The sequence below is a fragment of the Dysidea avara genome, chromosome 6, assembly GCF_963678975.1.
Source record: "Dysidea avara chromosome 6, odDysAvar1.4, whole genome shotgun sequence".
Lineage (NCBI taxonomy): Eukaryota > Metazoa > Porifera > Demospongiae > Dictyoceratida > Dysideidae > Dysidea > Dysidea avara.
The window spans coordinates 32,798,865-32,816,703 of NC_089277.1; the positions used below are offsets into that span (position 1 = coordinate 32,798,865).

The 17,839-nt window shown below is 35.8% G+C and overlaps 1 protein-coding gene across 1 annotated transcript; it reads right to left on the minus strand.

Moving 5' to 3' along the window:
• Positions 1 to 538: 538 nt before the first annotated feature.
• Positions 539 to 12,056, minus strand: LOC136257995 (uncharacterized). The gene is made up of 6 exons (XM_066051295.1): positions 9,990 to 12,056; positions 9,895 to 9,937; positions 8,966 to 9,292; positions 8,829 to 8,906; positions 6,269 to 6,607; positions 539 to 711 (listed from the first exon to the last, which is right to left on the minus strand). Exons 1-6 carry the CDS (start codon positions 12,027 to 12,029, stop codon positions 662 to 664), a joined length of 2,877 nt encoding a protein of 958 aa, XP_065907367.1. The 5' UTR covers positions 12,030 to 12,056; the 3' UTR covers positions 539 to 661.
• Between the last annotated feature and the right edge of the window lie 5,783 nt (positions 12,057 to 17,839).

The following is a 17,839-nucleotide window of genomic DNA, read 5'->3' on the forward strand; positions in this document are numbered from 1 at the left end:
GGTTGACTACTTTATTCGCATGCAGCACTCTGCTGCAGTAAGTATCTCATGATTAATCTTTTATTTCAGGTATATATACGTATATGCTATAATAGCAGTGTTTGAGAAATATTTTCAAGAGATATTATAATGCAAGTAAAATTTATTTTATGAAATTATTTTTGAAAATTGTCCTATTGCTCTGGAATTATTCTTGCCACTTATATTATAATATTTATAAATCATTCCAGCATACTCTGTGGGTCCCACTCCATCATTTCATTGCTATGCTTAAAATGTAATTGTACTTGTAGCGTCCTTGCTAAAGTTTTGGAGGAGGTTTTCTAGACCTCATACATCACCAATATCTACATGCTCACATATAATAAAGTTTTTGAAGAGGCTGAGGTATTTAATCACCAAAGCACCCTCCACACTTAATCTTCCCTGCATAAGTAGATTTCTTTCATTTTTAAGTTTTGAATACCAACTTGTAATATAAAGTGCAACTCAATAACATAATTATGTGAAAAACAATAAATAATTATTACAATGGGCTGTAGGTATATGTTACTATAACAACAATATATTTTTGTAGGGAAAAACCTCAGCTGAGGAAAAAACCCTTTATAACTAAACTACTAAATAATGTGTAAACATGTGTAAAATTGTTCAGTTGTGATTATTTGTTGTCCATCTGTTTGGTTAGTACTGCACTCTTATCACCACTGCCTGTAACACACAATGATCACATATAATTGAGAATACCTTCACAAAACCTACTATCATTAGTGCATATGTAATGTTTCAACAAGCACATACTTGTGGGAAACAATATTATAGGCTTCCATGCAATCATTTAATTGCATAATATATAATGTAACTAATCCAAAACAGCCAAGCTGTAAAAAAGTGTGCGGCCCTCAAAAGGGCTATGGTGAAAAAGATGTGAAATCCAAAGTGGCGGCCAAGAAATGGCTGTGATGGTAGGTTAATGTTAAAAATTTTAATAACAACAATTCAGGTGAATTTGATGCCGCTTGGTCTTGGCACAAAATTCACCTGAATTGTAGTTATTAAAATTATTACCATTAACCTACCAGCACAGCCATTTCTTGGCCGCCACCTTGGATTTCACATCTTTTTTCTCCATAGCCTTTTTGAGGGCTGCACACTTTTTTTACAGCTTGGCTGTTTTGGATTAGATTTCACTTCTTTTTGTATCTGTATACCCCAACTATGGCTGGCTTTGGGGCTTTTTTAACCTATCGTTTTTTCTTTACCACAGGAAGAGAATAGATGAAGCAGATGTTAAATACTTTAAAAATTTCTGAATTTATCAGTAAATGCACAAGTTATATATATAATATATATATTTATTACAGAACTCTCTGCATGGTGGTTTCCTTGTAACTTAACACTCTACAAGGTGACTTCTTCTAGCTGATCTCTCTACAGGGTGAATTGTTTGCAGCTGAAATATAACTCTTCTTCCAGCTGATCTCTCTACAGGGTGATTTGTTTGTAGCTGAATTCTGTACAGGTGATTTGTTTGCAGCTGAACTCTTTACAAAATGGTTTCTTTGTAGCTGAACTCTCTACAAGGTAACTTCTTCTAGCTGATCTTTCTACTGGGCGATTTGTTTGTAACTGAATTTTCTACAGGGTGATTTGTTTGCAGCCGAACTCTCTATATGGTGGTTTCCTTGTTGCTGAACTCTCTACAAGGTGAATTCTTCTAGCTGATCTCTCTACGGGGTAATTTGTTTGTAACTGAACTCTGTACAAGGTGCTTTTTTGTAGGTGATCTCACTGCAGGTTGATTTGTTTGTAGCTGAACTCACTAAAGGGTGATTTGCTTGTAGCTGAACTCCTTACATTGTATCTGGTTTCTAGCTGATCTCTCTACAGGGTGATTTGTTTGTAGTTGATATCTCTACAAGTTGATTTGTGTGTAGCTGATCTCTCTTCAGGTTGATTTGTTTATAGATGATCTCTCTACAAGTTGATTTGTTTGTTGCTGATTGCTCTAAAGGTTGATTTGTTTTTAGCTGAACTCTCTGCAAAGTGTTTTGTTTGTAGTTGATCTCTCTAGAAGGTGATTTTTTGTAGCTGACCTCTCTTCAGGGTGATTTGTTTCTAGCTGATCGCTCTACAGATTGATTTGCTTGTAGCTGAACTCTCTACAGGGTGATTTGCTTGTAGCTGAACTCCTTACATTGTGTCTAGTTTCTAGCTGATCTCTCTACAGGGTGATTTATTTGTAGCCGATCTCTCTACAGGGTAATTTGTTTGTAGCTGAACTATCTATAAGGTGATTTGTGTGTAGCTGATCTCTCTGCAGGTTGATTTATTTGTAGCCGATCTCTCTACAGGGTAATTTGTTTGTAGCTGAACTATCTATAAGGTGATGTGTTTGTAGCTGATCTCTCTGCAGGTTGATTTGTTTTAGCTGAACTCTCTACAGGGTGATTTACTTGTAGCTGAACTCCTTACATTGTGTCTAGTTTCTAGCTGATCTCTCTACAGGGTGATTTGTTTGTAGCTGATTTCTCTACAAGTTGATTTGTGTGTAGCTGATCTCTCTGCAGGTTGATTTGTTTATAGATGATCTCTCTACAAGTTGATTTGTTTGTTGCTGATTGCTCTAAAGGTTGATTTGTTTTTAGCTGAACTCTCTGCAAAGTGTTTTGTTTGTAGTTGATCTCTCTAGAAGGTGATTTTTTGTAGCTGACCTCTCTTCAGGGTGATTTGTTTCTAGCTGATCACTCTACAGATTGATTTGCTTGTAGCTGAACTCTCTACAGGGTGATTTGCTTGTAGCTGAACTCCTTACATTGTGTCTAGTTTCTAGCTGATCTCTCTACAGGGTGATTTGTTTGTAGCTGATATCTCTACAAGTTGATTTGTGTGTAGCTGATCTCTCTGCAGGTTGATTTGTTTGTAGCCGATCTCTTTACAAGGTAATTTTTTTTGCAGCTGAACTGTCTATAAGGTGATTTGTTTGTAGCTGATCTCTCTGCAGGTTGATTTGTTTTAGCTGAACTCTCTACAGGGTGATTGCTTGTAGCTGAACTCCTTACATTGTGTCTAGTTTCTAGCTGATGTCTCTACAGGGTGATTTTTTGTAGCTGATTTCTCTACAAGTTGATTTGTGTGTAGCTGATCTCTCTGCAGGTTGATTTGTTTTAGCTGAACTCTCTACAGGGTGATTGCTTGTAGCTGAACTCCTTACATTGTGTCTAGTTTCTAGTTGATGTCTCTACAGGGTGATTTTTTGTAGCTGAACTCTCTACAGGGTGATTTATTTCTACCTTATCTCTCTACAGGTTGATTTGTGTGTAACTGATCTCTCTACAAGCTGATTTGTTTGTAGCTGATCTCTCTGCAGGTTGATCTGATCTCTCTACAAGCTGATTTGTTTGTTGCTGATCGCTCTAAAGGTTGATTTGTTTGTAAGCTGAACTCTCTGCAAAGTGTTTTGTTTGTAGCTGATCTCTCAACAGGGCAATTTGTTTGTAGCTGAACTCTCTCCACAGGGCAATTTGTTTGTAGCTGAACTCTCTCCACAGTGACTTGTGGGTAGCTGAATTCTCTAGAGAGTGACTTAATTGTAGCTGAATTCTCTACAGGGTGCATGACTTGTTTATAGCTGAACTCTCTTCAGTGTGACTTGTAATGTTCTGAATCTCTACAGTGATATATTTGCTTAACTCTCCACATGCAGGGTGAATTGCTTCTTGCTGAACTGTCTATTAACTGTTTGCAGCTGAACTCCCTACAGAATAACTTGTAATGCAATAGAATTCTATAATGGAGTAAATAAATTAGCTGAATGCTCTATTAGGGTGACTGTTCTATTAGAGTATGTCCATCTCGCATTTGCTACACGGAGTTGGCTTTCGAATCATAACTCAGTGGTTTGTGATCTGATTCTTCTGTAGTACTGCGAAGACTTTCTATGAAGATTCATCCAGTTATACACCGATTTACAGCTCATTGCTCTAAGCGGTTTGCCTAGTAGGCGTGAAAACTAATAATTTTTTATTCATAAAACTCGATTGCGTAATTGTGACACAGGTTGGGTTTTGTGTCATATCTCCATGGTCTTTATCTCAATTCCTTTCAAACTACCAAAAGACACTCCTACGATGGTTACTCCATCTACATAGCAATTTTAAACTCATTCCATGAAGCGGTTTACCCTGTAGGTGTGACAACAAATTGATATTAGTTGTTTTACATGAATAATCGGTCATAACTCCTGAACCATTCATCAGATTTGCACCACATTTGATGCTAAGGTTTGCCGTTGGACTGCCTATCTGTGTGCCAAATTTCAAGGCAATCGGAGTACATGTTTGCGTTTTATAGCAATTTTTGCAAGTGTGCGAAAACATGAAGAAAAAAAAACCAAGAAAAAAATCGAAACTTTGGCAGCTCGTATCTCGGAAATGGCTGGAGCGATTTCCTTCAAATTAGAATGTAGACTCCCCTGGCTGGCGGGAAACTCTGTAGCAAATTTAGTTGCAATCGGATAAGGGATCACCGAGATACAAAGGTGTGAAAATGAAGTTTTCTTTCTTCCTGTAAATATACTCACGGTGTGGCGCGCCGGCTTCTTTGGCCGCACAACACACTACCGTGTGTCTTGATACCAAGAATAATGCTCAGATAATGAAGTGCTATTTGTTTTATCCAGGTGCAGTTCTAAGGAGTTTTACTGATTTCCGGAAACTAGTCAGTTATTTCAATGAAAAGATCGATATACTCTAATAGAACAGTCAACACAATTTGAAGCCAAAATTCTTGGCTATGGCTAAGTTAATGACTAAATACAGCAGATTACTTATTGTACAAAGTACCTCATAAATATAACTACAAAACTGCTTTGCTCAGAATGAAGAGGTAGGTAAAGAGCCAAAATCGTCTATGAATTTTTAAAGATATGTGTCCATTTTCACCCTTCAAGAACATTTCACTCCATTACTCCAAAATAGATATTTGTTAATTACAAAATCTTAAAGACATTGGGATCTGCAAGGTGTTGATCCTCTTTCCCCATAGTTGTATTTTCTTAATTGTAGTATAGTTTGTTTTGTGGATTCTAATTGTAGTAATTGCTGTCATGCATTTGTTTTATATACTTAAAATATACAAATTCATAATTAAATTTTTGTACATTTTTGTAAACTCCTGTTACGTTCATTCAAACATCCATTCAACAACTTTCATATTTCAAATGTACAAAATTTTAGTCAATATTTCATCTTTCAGAAATAATTTCAGAAGTGACCTATGAATTTCTGGTCGTTACCTACCCTTCTCCCAGAACCTTCCAATGTACAAGCACCTCCGAAAATGGTAATCGTGTTATTTAATGTATTAATAAAGCTTCCCATAGTTATGACTTGCATGAGTGAAACAGCGACTGTTCTGCTTTGGTAATGGAAACCAGTGGCGCGAAGCAAAATCTGTTCCTGACAAAGATCTTTACATGTGAACTTGTAATGATGCATATTAGTGCTGCCATGATATAGAAAAACTCTATATCATATATCACCAAGGTTTATGTCACAATATGAACGTATATCACAATATAGAACTAACTGTAACATTTGCATATGCATACTCTTCATTGTAAGTTTAAGTTGGATGTATACCACAAGCAAAAGCTACTCTTGTTTATCAGGTTTTACTGCTTTACAGTTGAGACAAGTGGCTGGCATTACATTGAAACCTAAAAAACCTCCTAGTTTACTTTTGGAGTTAGCTTGTTTGCCACACTTCACCATCAACACATAACTTAATTAAATGCCAAATGCCATAGGTCTGGCCTCCCCCACATTATTATACTATGCGGCGCCACTATTGCACAACCATCAATATAAATGACTGGCTATATAATATCATATCACCACCTTGTTATATCGCTACTATCGATGTATCGTATACTGTCACAGTGGCAACACATATAAGATACAAATAGACAGCAGATTTCATTTTAAAACCAATTATACAAAATTTCTGTTACTGACCAAACTATATACACATGACTCTTTATAAATATATGCCAACAATTGACCAAGTATTTGCATTGTACCAGAAGATATTAAAATGGTTCAGTATCAATAATTAATCTTAAGTTTTAAAAGGTAGATGGGTAGGATCCACATGGATTATGCAAAGGTTACACAAACTGTATATTTACTTGCTTGTGAATAAATATATTGGAAAGTAAACAATTATGACAGGGTACTTGATTTGAGGCCACATTACACATACACACCTTTCACTTCAGCTTCTGTTTTCATCTGATTCACTTTCTTTCTGATGGTTGTTGATAGATGTCTAATATCCCCATTTCCATATTGCTCAGTGATGTTAAGAAATATATAAAAATTGTCAGTACAATTTTCAAACCCTGCCCTCAAGGGATTAATCACCCTACTGAGCAATAGAGTAGCTGCTCGTACTGATGATGTAGTAGGCTTTGTGATTTCTTCCTCCTCTTTTGTTGATATGATCTTGTGTGACACAAAGTAATGGCTTAGTGTCTTAGCAGTCAGAGTATCAACCAGTTTACTGTAGTGTTTGATGATCACCAAATACTCTGGAGACTGGAGGTCTATAACAAGTAGAGTTGAGGATACCCAATTATTTCACAGTCTTTATAACAGTCCTCACCAAACACCCACTTAAAATACAATAAATGTAATATTTCTTGAGGTACAGTAGTTTAGCAGCACAAGTAATGTAAACAGATACTTTCAAAATAATTCACAGCCTTTCACACATTGATATTATCAACTCAATATACAAGAAATTACTAATCATGTACACATACAGCAAGCAGCCTATTATTTTGGCAGATTTTTGACAATAATAGGTACCTGAAAGCATGAAAAATAATGCTTGCAAAATGTTTAGAATATTTCAGGAAACTTAGTCTGTGTACATGCATCTCTGATTGCAGAATTATCGATTATCTTAAAATAACAACCAACTAATTTGTTTAATTTGAGTGCATAAACCAATTTCTAACCTAAAACATAGCAACTGCAAGGGTGTAGCCAGTGGGGTTTAGATGGTTAGGACAAACTCCCGTTCAGAAGCAGATTTTTTTTAAAAGTAATAATTACAGCAATTTTATACAGCCCTGGAGTCCTGGAGCCCTCCAGTAGCTACTTGCACACTGGCGCAGCTCTTTACTACTTTTGAGGGTCGCATTAATCCTGAATCAATCATGAATCAAGTGTTGTATCACGTGATCAATTGCACACGCGATGCATGGTGGTAATGGAGAATGACTATTGAGACATATTACAAGGAAGCAGCTGCGATGAACTTGAGTGGTCATGTTATGTGATTACAGCAAATCTTATGCAGCCCTGGAGCCCTCCGGTAACTACTTGTACACTGGCATGGCTATTCGCTACATTTGAGGGCATTAATGCTGAATCAAGTATTGTGATCAATTGCACATGTGATTCACGGTGGAAATGATGAATGACCATTCAGACATATTACAAGGCAGCAGCTGCGATGAACTTGAGTGGTCAGATTATGCATGTGTTAGGTTAGCACAAATTGTGAATAGTTGGTTTACATGATGAATGTTTTGTTTATTTTATTTGTCACATGTTGCAGGCATGTGATGTCTTTAAAATAAGTATTGGAGTACAAGCCAAGTGTGAAGTTGCTGACCATCAACAAGAGGACTGACTGAGACTAATATATACCCAGAGAAAGTATTGCCAACTAAGGGACTAAAATGTGGAGGGCTACCTTGTGCTAAGGAGTTCAGTGAAGCTGGCTGTCAGTATGTTGCCATTTGGAAGAGAAGATTAGTATTACAATAGGTTTATAGTTTCTATAAGCTGCATAAACAACAGTATGTAGGTTTAGCTAGTTATACGACAACAGACGCTTTCTGCCCAAGGGTACAATTTGTGTATGCATCATTTTCATTCAAATGTGGTCCAGGGGAAGCACTCAGGCTTTCCACAAAGGCATCCATGCTCGAACTCCTTCCAGAAACTCCTGGCAACACCTCTGAACTGTAACTGCCTTTTATTGCATATTGCATTAAAGACATTGAACGTTAAACGTAATGTGATACGTATTGAGAGCACAATACTTAGTATAAATTTATGAGCACTACAGCAAACAGGAGAAAATAGGCATAAGAGGCTGGTTCCTAGCTACATAAAGCATCAGTTATGTATAGGCAGTGTCAAATCCAGAAGTCTATAAGTGGTTGTTCACACTATAAGGTACATGGAATGCTGGATCAAGGGAGAACCAAAAACGGGATATACGATAAAATTAATTATGATTTCTGAGAGGTCAATATGTAGTAGAAACACTGCCAATGATGGCTTACATGTATAATTATTGTTGTTTATTAAAAGAAATTCTATTATGACCATTTCCGTTACATAATATTATTTCATATAAATATATATTATTATTAAAAACACTAAACCCATTAATTTTTGTCCATTTTTCTATGGTGTGGGAAACTAAGGGTTAATAGAACTGTAAAATCAATTACTACTCCTAGAGATTTTTGTGGTTGTTGAAGTGTTGAATTCTCTGACTGTAGTTTTCATATCTGAACAAGAGGAGAAATGGCTATGTGTTACCAACTATTCTGTATTAAGTATATGGACATCACATAGATGGACTGTCATAGTTGTGGATTTAATGAAGGTGGTGTGCACATTCTACCTTTAACCGCAGCACCTATAGTGTGTATACACCTTATACACTCATTTATACTTGATTTCATTATTCTGGCCACAAAATATTTCACATACACTGGTATAGTTACACACCAAACTGACCTTCGATGATAAGTTGGCCTGGAACAATATTCAGTGGAGGAGCTGCTTCCAGAGTGGTAGAATGTGGCTCTAACAAGTCTAAAATATTACATACAATAAGTAGTTTCAATAATGCTGATTAGTACAGTGTATAATACCTTGTTGACAACTATTAATTTTCAAAAGTCTTGATTGAATTTCTTGTGATAAAGCACGAGTGGCACTATCACCATGATGTTCCATGATAGAAACCATCCTGTTAAAACAGTCAACACTTTTATGTTCCTTTAGCATGTATAACACTTTGTTCAGTAGCAGTTGAGCAGTTCTGTGTGATGGAGTTGTTGGTTTAGTGATCTCCTCATGATCTGTCAGTGAGATCACATTCTCTGATACAAAGTAATGAGAGAGATCACAGGCAGGTATGGTGTCCACTAGTTTACTATAATAGTCGGTAAACACCTTGTATTCTGGTAATCCATAATCTGTAAAGAAATCACACCAATGTACATATCCATTGCAACATGTAAATGCACAACCATACATGCATAAGTACTGCACACATTCATGTATACAATGTATCATGCGTACTGTATGTATATGTATATGAAGACTAGTGATGCATAACTTGCCTGCATACTGGAGTCACAATGCAAAATTTACTATACTAACACTATTTTTGTACCAGAATCCTATTGTTACTAAAATTACACAAAATTAATACCTACTGGTTATATGAATACTCATTCTTTATGTCACATTATTACTGTACATCCTTATTTGCATATCATTCTCTATACTGAGCAATGTTATGGCCAAAACGTAATCATAATTATTTCATAATCAAAGTTATAATGGAGGTTGAATCCTATTGATAGTACTCTGAAATTGTGTTATGAAAAAACCTTCAGACAAGCTCCAATAAACACTAGCTCCTTTATCTATCCTACTGTACATATATTCATATTTTAAAGAGTCAGAGGTATATATGTGAGATGGACATTTTAGAGATAGAATGTGTGTGAGGCTTTTAACAATGCATAGCTACTGTGTACTTGTTAGTATAAATAGCATCCCAATAACTGACCATTTTGATCTTCTGCTGCTCTGTTTGCTGTTTCATCAAACTTCTGCATAAAAACAGTTTATCATAATGTGAACACATAATTTGTAACACTTCACCTCTGTGAGCCAAACTATGTGAGAATGCTGCAACTTGGTGGATGTTACTTTACCATGACTGCACTGAGCATAATCAAATGGAGGAGACAAAGTGGTGAGTATTGCTATATGTTTATCATCTGACTTTCCACATTGACAATGGAATCCATATTGGAGTCGACCATTGTTAAAATTTAATTGTTCACAAACATTCTCTAATGCACTAGCAAGAATATCCTGTACTGACAAGTGGATAGGACACTTTTTATGATAATCTTTTTCTTCATGTCGTATTTGAACTTCCAAATATGACAATTTGTCCAGCAGTGACAGAAGGTATGCATGTGGCAAACGAAATGTTATCAAATTACTGAAAGAATGGCAAACTTCATTTTGGGTGAATAAATGACTCCAGCCTCTTGGTAAGTGTTGCATTATCTCAACTATTAAACAACAGAAAAATCCTCTTGGAAGAAGGTTAGAAACAAACTGAATCAGTAGTGGTTCACCTTGTAGGCATCCATATTGGGATAGTATGAGATCACCTGTTGGTTGACTGGTGTAGGTTGGTAGAACATACGGAATAAAGTAATCCTCTCCATCACCATCTTCTCTTGGTATTGGAGATATTATTTTCATTACAACAAGAAGAGAAACAAAATAATCTTGTTTCAAGTCATCCTCCCACTGCAAACTTTGTAGAAGTTCTTTTGACAATATTCCACTGTGCTTAAGCTTGTTTGTAGCTGACTGGTTTGAAAGTGATTTCTTAAAGGTAAAACACACTATTTTACTAAGCCTATCAAAAAGCCACTGGTGATCAATGATGATATAATCACACAAACCAGACACCTCAGGGTAGTACAACAAAACTCCTAACAGGTGATGATAGAGTAGAGCACTTCTCACTTGCTCCACATCAGTGATCAGGTTACTTTGTGAAGCAATTGAGACACATTCTTGAAAAGAAATGTAAGCTGTTCCTCTTCCAGTGCACACCTGACGTATTTCAAGTTCTAATAACATCCAGGTAATGGGTAATTCATAGACATCTTTTTTCAAAGACAATGTTTCAATTTCATTGCGAATTAATTTTGCCGTTGGGTCTTCTGTATTCTCCCTTCCAACAGTTGTGTTGTCTACTGGGAATAAGACACCACTATCTTTGTTTCGCCATACAGTAGCTTTACAGTCAAGCTTCTCAACCATGTTTACCAGCCTACTGTTAATCTTATGAACAACATCTGAACAAACTTTGTCAGCATGAGTCCCCACACAACATAGATATGAATTAGTATCATTTCCAGGTACTGTCACCAACTGTGGAACTTGTGATGTAGGTCTTTCCAAAGCATCATTGTTTGATGACATGAGAAATTTGATCATGTCAAAGTTGGAGTATTGGAGATGATAAGGCTCAAAAATGTGTTTTCCATGTTCACTGTACTCCACCAACACTTGATCTTCAAGATTTCTGGATAAGTCATGAACAATAAATGTTATCATTGGGTGTATATTTACTGTGGGCAATAAATGTATATACTCAGGCTGCCCACCTGTATCAAGTATTGTGATAATGTTCAGCACTTCTCCAGGGTGATATGTTAGTGGAGTGGAATTGCTTGTATGTGTGCTAATACTAGAAGTAGAATTTTTTGCTAAAGCCTTAAAACTTTCTAATTTTTCACTTTTCACTGAACTTTGAAACAAAGCAGCAAATCGTTGGGTGATTGAAAGCTGTGTGACTTGTTTTATTTCATATTTTTGTTTGATATTAGCATCAATTGCACTTATCTGCCTATTATCAGTTACCTTAGGTTCATTATGCCTTTTCTGTGGTGGTGTGTTCTGTGGGTGAAGTTTCTGGTGTTCAGGAGTGCTTGATGGAAGTAGCACTTGTCTCAGGTGAGTAATCTGAGCATTATCATCCATTTCAAGCCAAAGAATCTCTTGACCATGTGTATGTTTTGACTCAACTAATGCAGCTTTTGTGATTGATATGGCATGTTTGCTTTGAACCACTTTAGTACTGTGATGATCTTTATTGATTGGTTTCTTCATTAGTAAATTACTAAAACTTGTTTTACCAGCTGCTCCAGAACCAGTTAGTAAAATCTTAATGAAACGGACGGGTATTTTCCATGTTGATTCTTAGCATTATTTAAGCTTTTCTGAAGTGATGCAAGCAAATTTCTTCTCTATAGAAACAATGGTTACGGAATATTACTTTACTGTATGGTACATACATAGGAATACTAGAATATCAGCAAAGATATGACATGATGTATTGGAACTGACATTGTATACTTAACGTAACAATATTTGCAACTAGATATACAAAAAGAGGTCTTAGCCTTTCAAAATTTCAAAATCTGACTAATCAAAACTTTTACATTTTAACAAACCATCTTAAAATAATTACATTAGGCAAAATAGCATGACCAAATTTCAATCTCAGTGGTACCTCATTCACAAGTCAAGTTATGAGTTGCCAAGCACATGTTATTAGAAATGCTATAAGATTTCTTTTCACAGATCTGGTCATTTTTTTTTGCACGCAATTATGGGGTATTATTTTTGTCCTGTGTAGTTGCCATTGAAGCACATAATGAATGAAGTACACACAACACAAAACTTTTACAAGCACAAAACTATAATGAGCACAAAACTATAATGAACACAAAATTTTAGAGCAGTACTTGTGCCATGCATTAATAAGAAAGCATTTGGACTTTTTGTAGCAGAAAATATATTATGCATATTTATATACTTGCCACTTGTCAGAGCTCAGCTCATTATAGTAGAATGGCAAAGTGTGTAATATGCGATATAATTTTGAGTCATGCAGTCAGATTCATCAAATAAAAATCCTGCAATAAGTTGTTTACATGTAGCAATGGTTTTGCAATCGTCCCTCAAGAGGGGCTTTCAATGCCTTAATCCATGGATAAAAAACCTTTCAACTCGATACTACACACAAATAATCTGTATATCTATAGTAAGTCACTCATCTAATACCATATAGCGGATTTTTCCTGCAGACAAATTTGCTTACAAAAATAAAATCATGTGACACTTAATCTCGCGAGGTGACAAATTCGTGACATTAAATTCGTGACATTAAATTCCTCACATGGATTTATTACTCATTATAATAAGTGTTCACGTACGAGATGGAAAGTAGTAAAATTTGTTGTTTCTTTGTATCTGTGCTTGTATCCACGATGAATTGATGCAGATGCCTGAAGTTTGCCAGGAAACAGGTAAGGCAGCCGCATTCAGCGATGTTTGGTAAAGAAACACGTGTTGTGTAGGGGAACAAGCCATTACAAAACAATCAGTAAGCTGTTATGTACACAAACAAGCACCTGGTTTGCTGAACACTATAGTTCTACAGGTGCTAAAAACCTAGTGATAAACAGAACTCCACGTGATAAAATATGTCACAAATTTTAATTTTGCAGAGTGCTCAAAACATGAGATTAAAGTCCTCGCAATAAAAACCTGCTATATGGTGTGAGACTAATCATTGCATTGACAATTCTTTTACTTGCCCATGCTAAGCACATTGCCCATGCTAAGCATAACAGCCTTGTCATTATTTTTTTCCTCAAAAGTAAAACATTTTGACTGTCATCAGACTTCACTTTCTATTGCTAGACCCCCTGTATCACCATTATCATATGTGACTGGGTCTGGGAAAACTGATCTTATTGTCCATGACAGCAGATTTGATTAATTGAACACAAAGATACACAATTAAACTATCAAAAAATACAGCTAGACTTGAGTCAATGATTGGTCTGTATTTTATGCTACTTTTCCCAAGCACAGTGGCGATCTGCACATCTGTACATGCAGTCTGGGGCTTTAATGGAGCTGTGGTCAGCCTGGGGATGGCTGTGTGTGGCTATAGAACTCTATGGAATTGAATAAAGAATCTATGCTGTATAAGTTTCCTTTCAAATTAGCCAGTTTGAGACCTGGATGGCCAATAACGTGGCTTAATTCATCCCTATGCTTTTGTCTTTAATCTTTTAAACAGCCTCTTGCCCTCCTCCAGCCACTGCCTCCTACCCCTTTTGGAGCTGGCCTGAGTGATCATGTCAATTTAAAAATTATTTAAAATGGCAGGAAACTTAGCTGTTGGCTACTTGTACAGTGGATGCTCTCTAAGGTAAGGAATATGTGTAAAATGTGTGAAAATGTGGTACACATAGCTTCAACCATTGGCAAGTTACAATACTCTAAACACTTAAAACTGGCATTTCTTGATACTTTTAAATACGTAATAACACCGGTTTTCCCAGACTAGGTCACATATTGCTACAGTAAATGTTATCGTGTACTTATACTAACTCTATGTGGGGTACTATAAACTGATTCAGATCAGTGAATTTTCCATCTGTAACTTCAAATTCCTACACATTAATTTTTGACAGGATTAATTTAGTATATAGTCATATAACACACAATCATAAGTTTTGATGTCCAATTCTCTCCATGACAGTAATAATCATAAGTAGGCACCGGCCTATTATGCTTTTTATTTTGCCTATTATGCTCATAATTATGCTCAAACCTTTTGCTACAGTTCCCATGTTTTGTTACTTTCTAATGGATAATGATAAACTTTGGCTTATGAACAACTAAAATGTACTTGTTATATGCATTAAGAATTTGGCTACATTGTAAACTATAATAACAGTCATGTCAAATAACTACTTAATGCCATATGAGCCTGGCATTGACTGTTCTGTTATTGTAAGTCAACCTTTTTCTGTGGCATGCATTTTTGCTTACAGTATGACAATTATTCTGCCTATTATGCTAGCATTATGCTTGATGCTTTCAGGCACCTATTATGCTCAAATTTATGCCAGCATAATAGGCTGGTGCCTAACCATAAGACATTACTGTGCTTATAAAGTGAAACTTAAATTCACAGTGTGTTTTGGTCTTCATACTTTTGTAGTGTAAATCCTTAGGTATCATTTAATGATTATTACATGAGTAAAATGACATTGATTGCATAGCCATAGGATAAGCACATCAAAATTTATAGAGCTTTGTTTACAACCATCATCCATGTATAGCGATGATACTTTAGCCTATGTGGCTTTAAAAGTTAAAGGTACTACATGTAGTTTTATTCCAGTAGAATTTTTAAATTCACATTTGATGCAAAACAAGTTAGGGTTGCCTCACTTATAATAAGAATGTATAAATGAAATTAGTAACACTGGAAGAATAAAGCTAGCCAGCTTACTATGTAAATATTGCTGTTTTGAAACCATTATATACTGCAGTGCCAAAAGCTTATGTAGTTCTGGTGTTATTTAGAGATTTTTGGTTTTTGCTACAAAATGATCAACTGTTTAGAAGAAATATTATCCAGCTACACATAGTTATAACAATCCCATGTTAGTTCCAAAACTGACAAAGCTTCTTATGAGATATTGTAGGTAAGTTGGGAGTAGTATTAACATGTATATGTATGTATTAAGTAATTTTTGGAAGAGGCATATGCTTAACTACTGTCATACAAGTATACCGTACACTTGTATATATGTGGTTCAAAGTAGCACTTATGCAGATACCAGACATGCATGCAGTACAGATATTACATACATTATGGTGCTGCACTAACCTTTTGTTCATGGGACTTCAATAGCTGTATCACGTTATCACGTTTTCTTGTTTTAGCTATAATATCAAGTGGTGTTTTATTGTCCTATGTATAATATAGTGAAACATGATGAATGTACTGTACAATGTCATAAATATATTACTACGACAGTTCAGACTAATGGCTATATACTGAAGTATGCCTTATGAGTATATTATGTTGTGGTGAACACAACACGTTTATCTCATATTACACACCTTGTACAAGCATGATCATGGCCATAAAATGCAGTGAAGCAAGGGCAGGTCACCTACACCTGCAGATATACTAGTGGACTGAATTAGGGATTACTTGTCCATGCACTAGTACATCCTCAGGTGCATAGGCAACCTCCCTTGTTTTACTACTTAATATCCCTAAAATTCCTAAATTTTGCTTACTTATTTGCTTACTTTCTGTTATGACTGGTAAACCAGTGTATATTCCACATAAAAAGAATTATGACATGTTAATGGTTTCACCTGAACATGCACCCGTGACATCAATTTATGAGAAAGTAAAGTAGCCATTATGCTATGTTTTTTAGCTTTGCTTGGCCCATTACATATAGCATCAAAAACGAAGAACATTATGAGAAGAACCTCTACAATTAACTCAGTGAGTATGCAAAATGTGGACAATTACTGTTACAAACATAGGGAGGTCATCATGTGATAGCTAGCTACTGCAAATCGACATCTTGAGCTCTCAGCAAGAAGAATAAAGGAAAACAAAAGTTAAGTCCATGATGCATACATTGGATGTGTGGCAGTATACAAAAAGGTACCCGTCAAATGTATTTAACAGTAAAAACCAACCTTAGTGGTATGCTTAATTGGCATGCATGCATGCAGGCAGGCAGGCAGGCAGACAACCTACACTCAACTAGGATACCTACATGCAATTACACACTCAACTTATATAGAGTCACCAATCACATATATTTGAACACAATAATGAATAGATCAATTTAATGTAGTTACAATATGGAGGTCTTAGTGGATGTGCAAAATTACTAACAGAAGCACATGTGTATATTGTGTTTTATATCATGATTACATGGTTAAATGGTTGCCTAAGCACCCCATTTTCAATTATACAACCAAGGCAACAAAATCAATAAAGACAAGCACCTCTCTATATGAAACCATTTGCATACAAATTAAACTGGCAGAAAATACTTAGTAGCACAGTAATATGGTCCCTCTTGGTAACATGATACACCAACTACTACACTGGTACATCACATTGTTTTACTTCTTACATCAGGAGCCTATAACATCCATTTGTACTGTACAGTAAAACAAAGAGCATAACAGGTTTATGTGCATTCCTTTTGTAAATCAGTACAGAAAATGTCTTGTCCTGGAGGTTGTAAATAGACAGTCTTGTAACAGTTGTATATTGTGTAAATGGGTTGTTCAGCACCCCTGCTAAGGTGGGTTGCTAGCTTTCCATAAGATAAAAGAAAACTGCTCAACAAGCATGGTAGAAAGTCATAGAAGGAAAAGTGTGTATAGCTTGTCACTGTATAGTATGTGTAAACTGTAACAGGATATTTGTATACTTTCCAAAAGAAATACTTTAAATGTAACTTTCTTATTGCTCCATGAGCACTATCGCCCAATGCACATTACGATGCCTTCAATAAAACAGTCAAAGCAAGATGATCATGAAACACCATTATTGACTATAATAGTTTGGTAACAAAGTACTATATTAAAATTATCATAATATGAATGCAAAGGTGGCATAAAAATCAAGAATCAATCACAAACCATTATTGGTTTATACCTATCCTCCACACATTTACACACTCAACTTATAATTGTGACTGGGCCTGCGAAAATAGGGCATGTGAGCACGAACTACACCCTGTTACTCTACAGGTCATATCGCAGTGCTGCAACAGAATATTTGCATTCTGTAACTTGCATCATAAACCCAGTTAAATGCTAACTAAGAGCTGAAAACTGCATTGCCATATCATAATGGTAAAAAACGTTATGTATAATGGAAGTTTGAAAAAGTGGGCAAAAATCATGTGCCCACATGCCCTATTTTCGCAGGCCCAGTTGCAATTATAGTGTGACAAATCACATGTAATTGTGGGTTTAGGTTTATTATTGTCGTCCAGTAGAAATTGTGGTCACATTACACTATGGAGCTCTTATTTAAGGGGTAGATATATTAATCATCATGT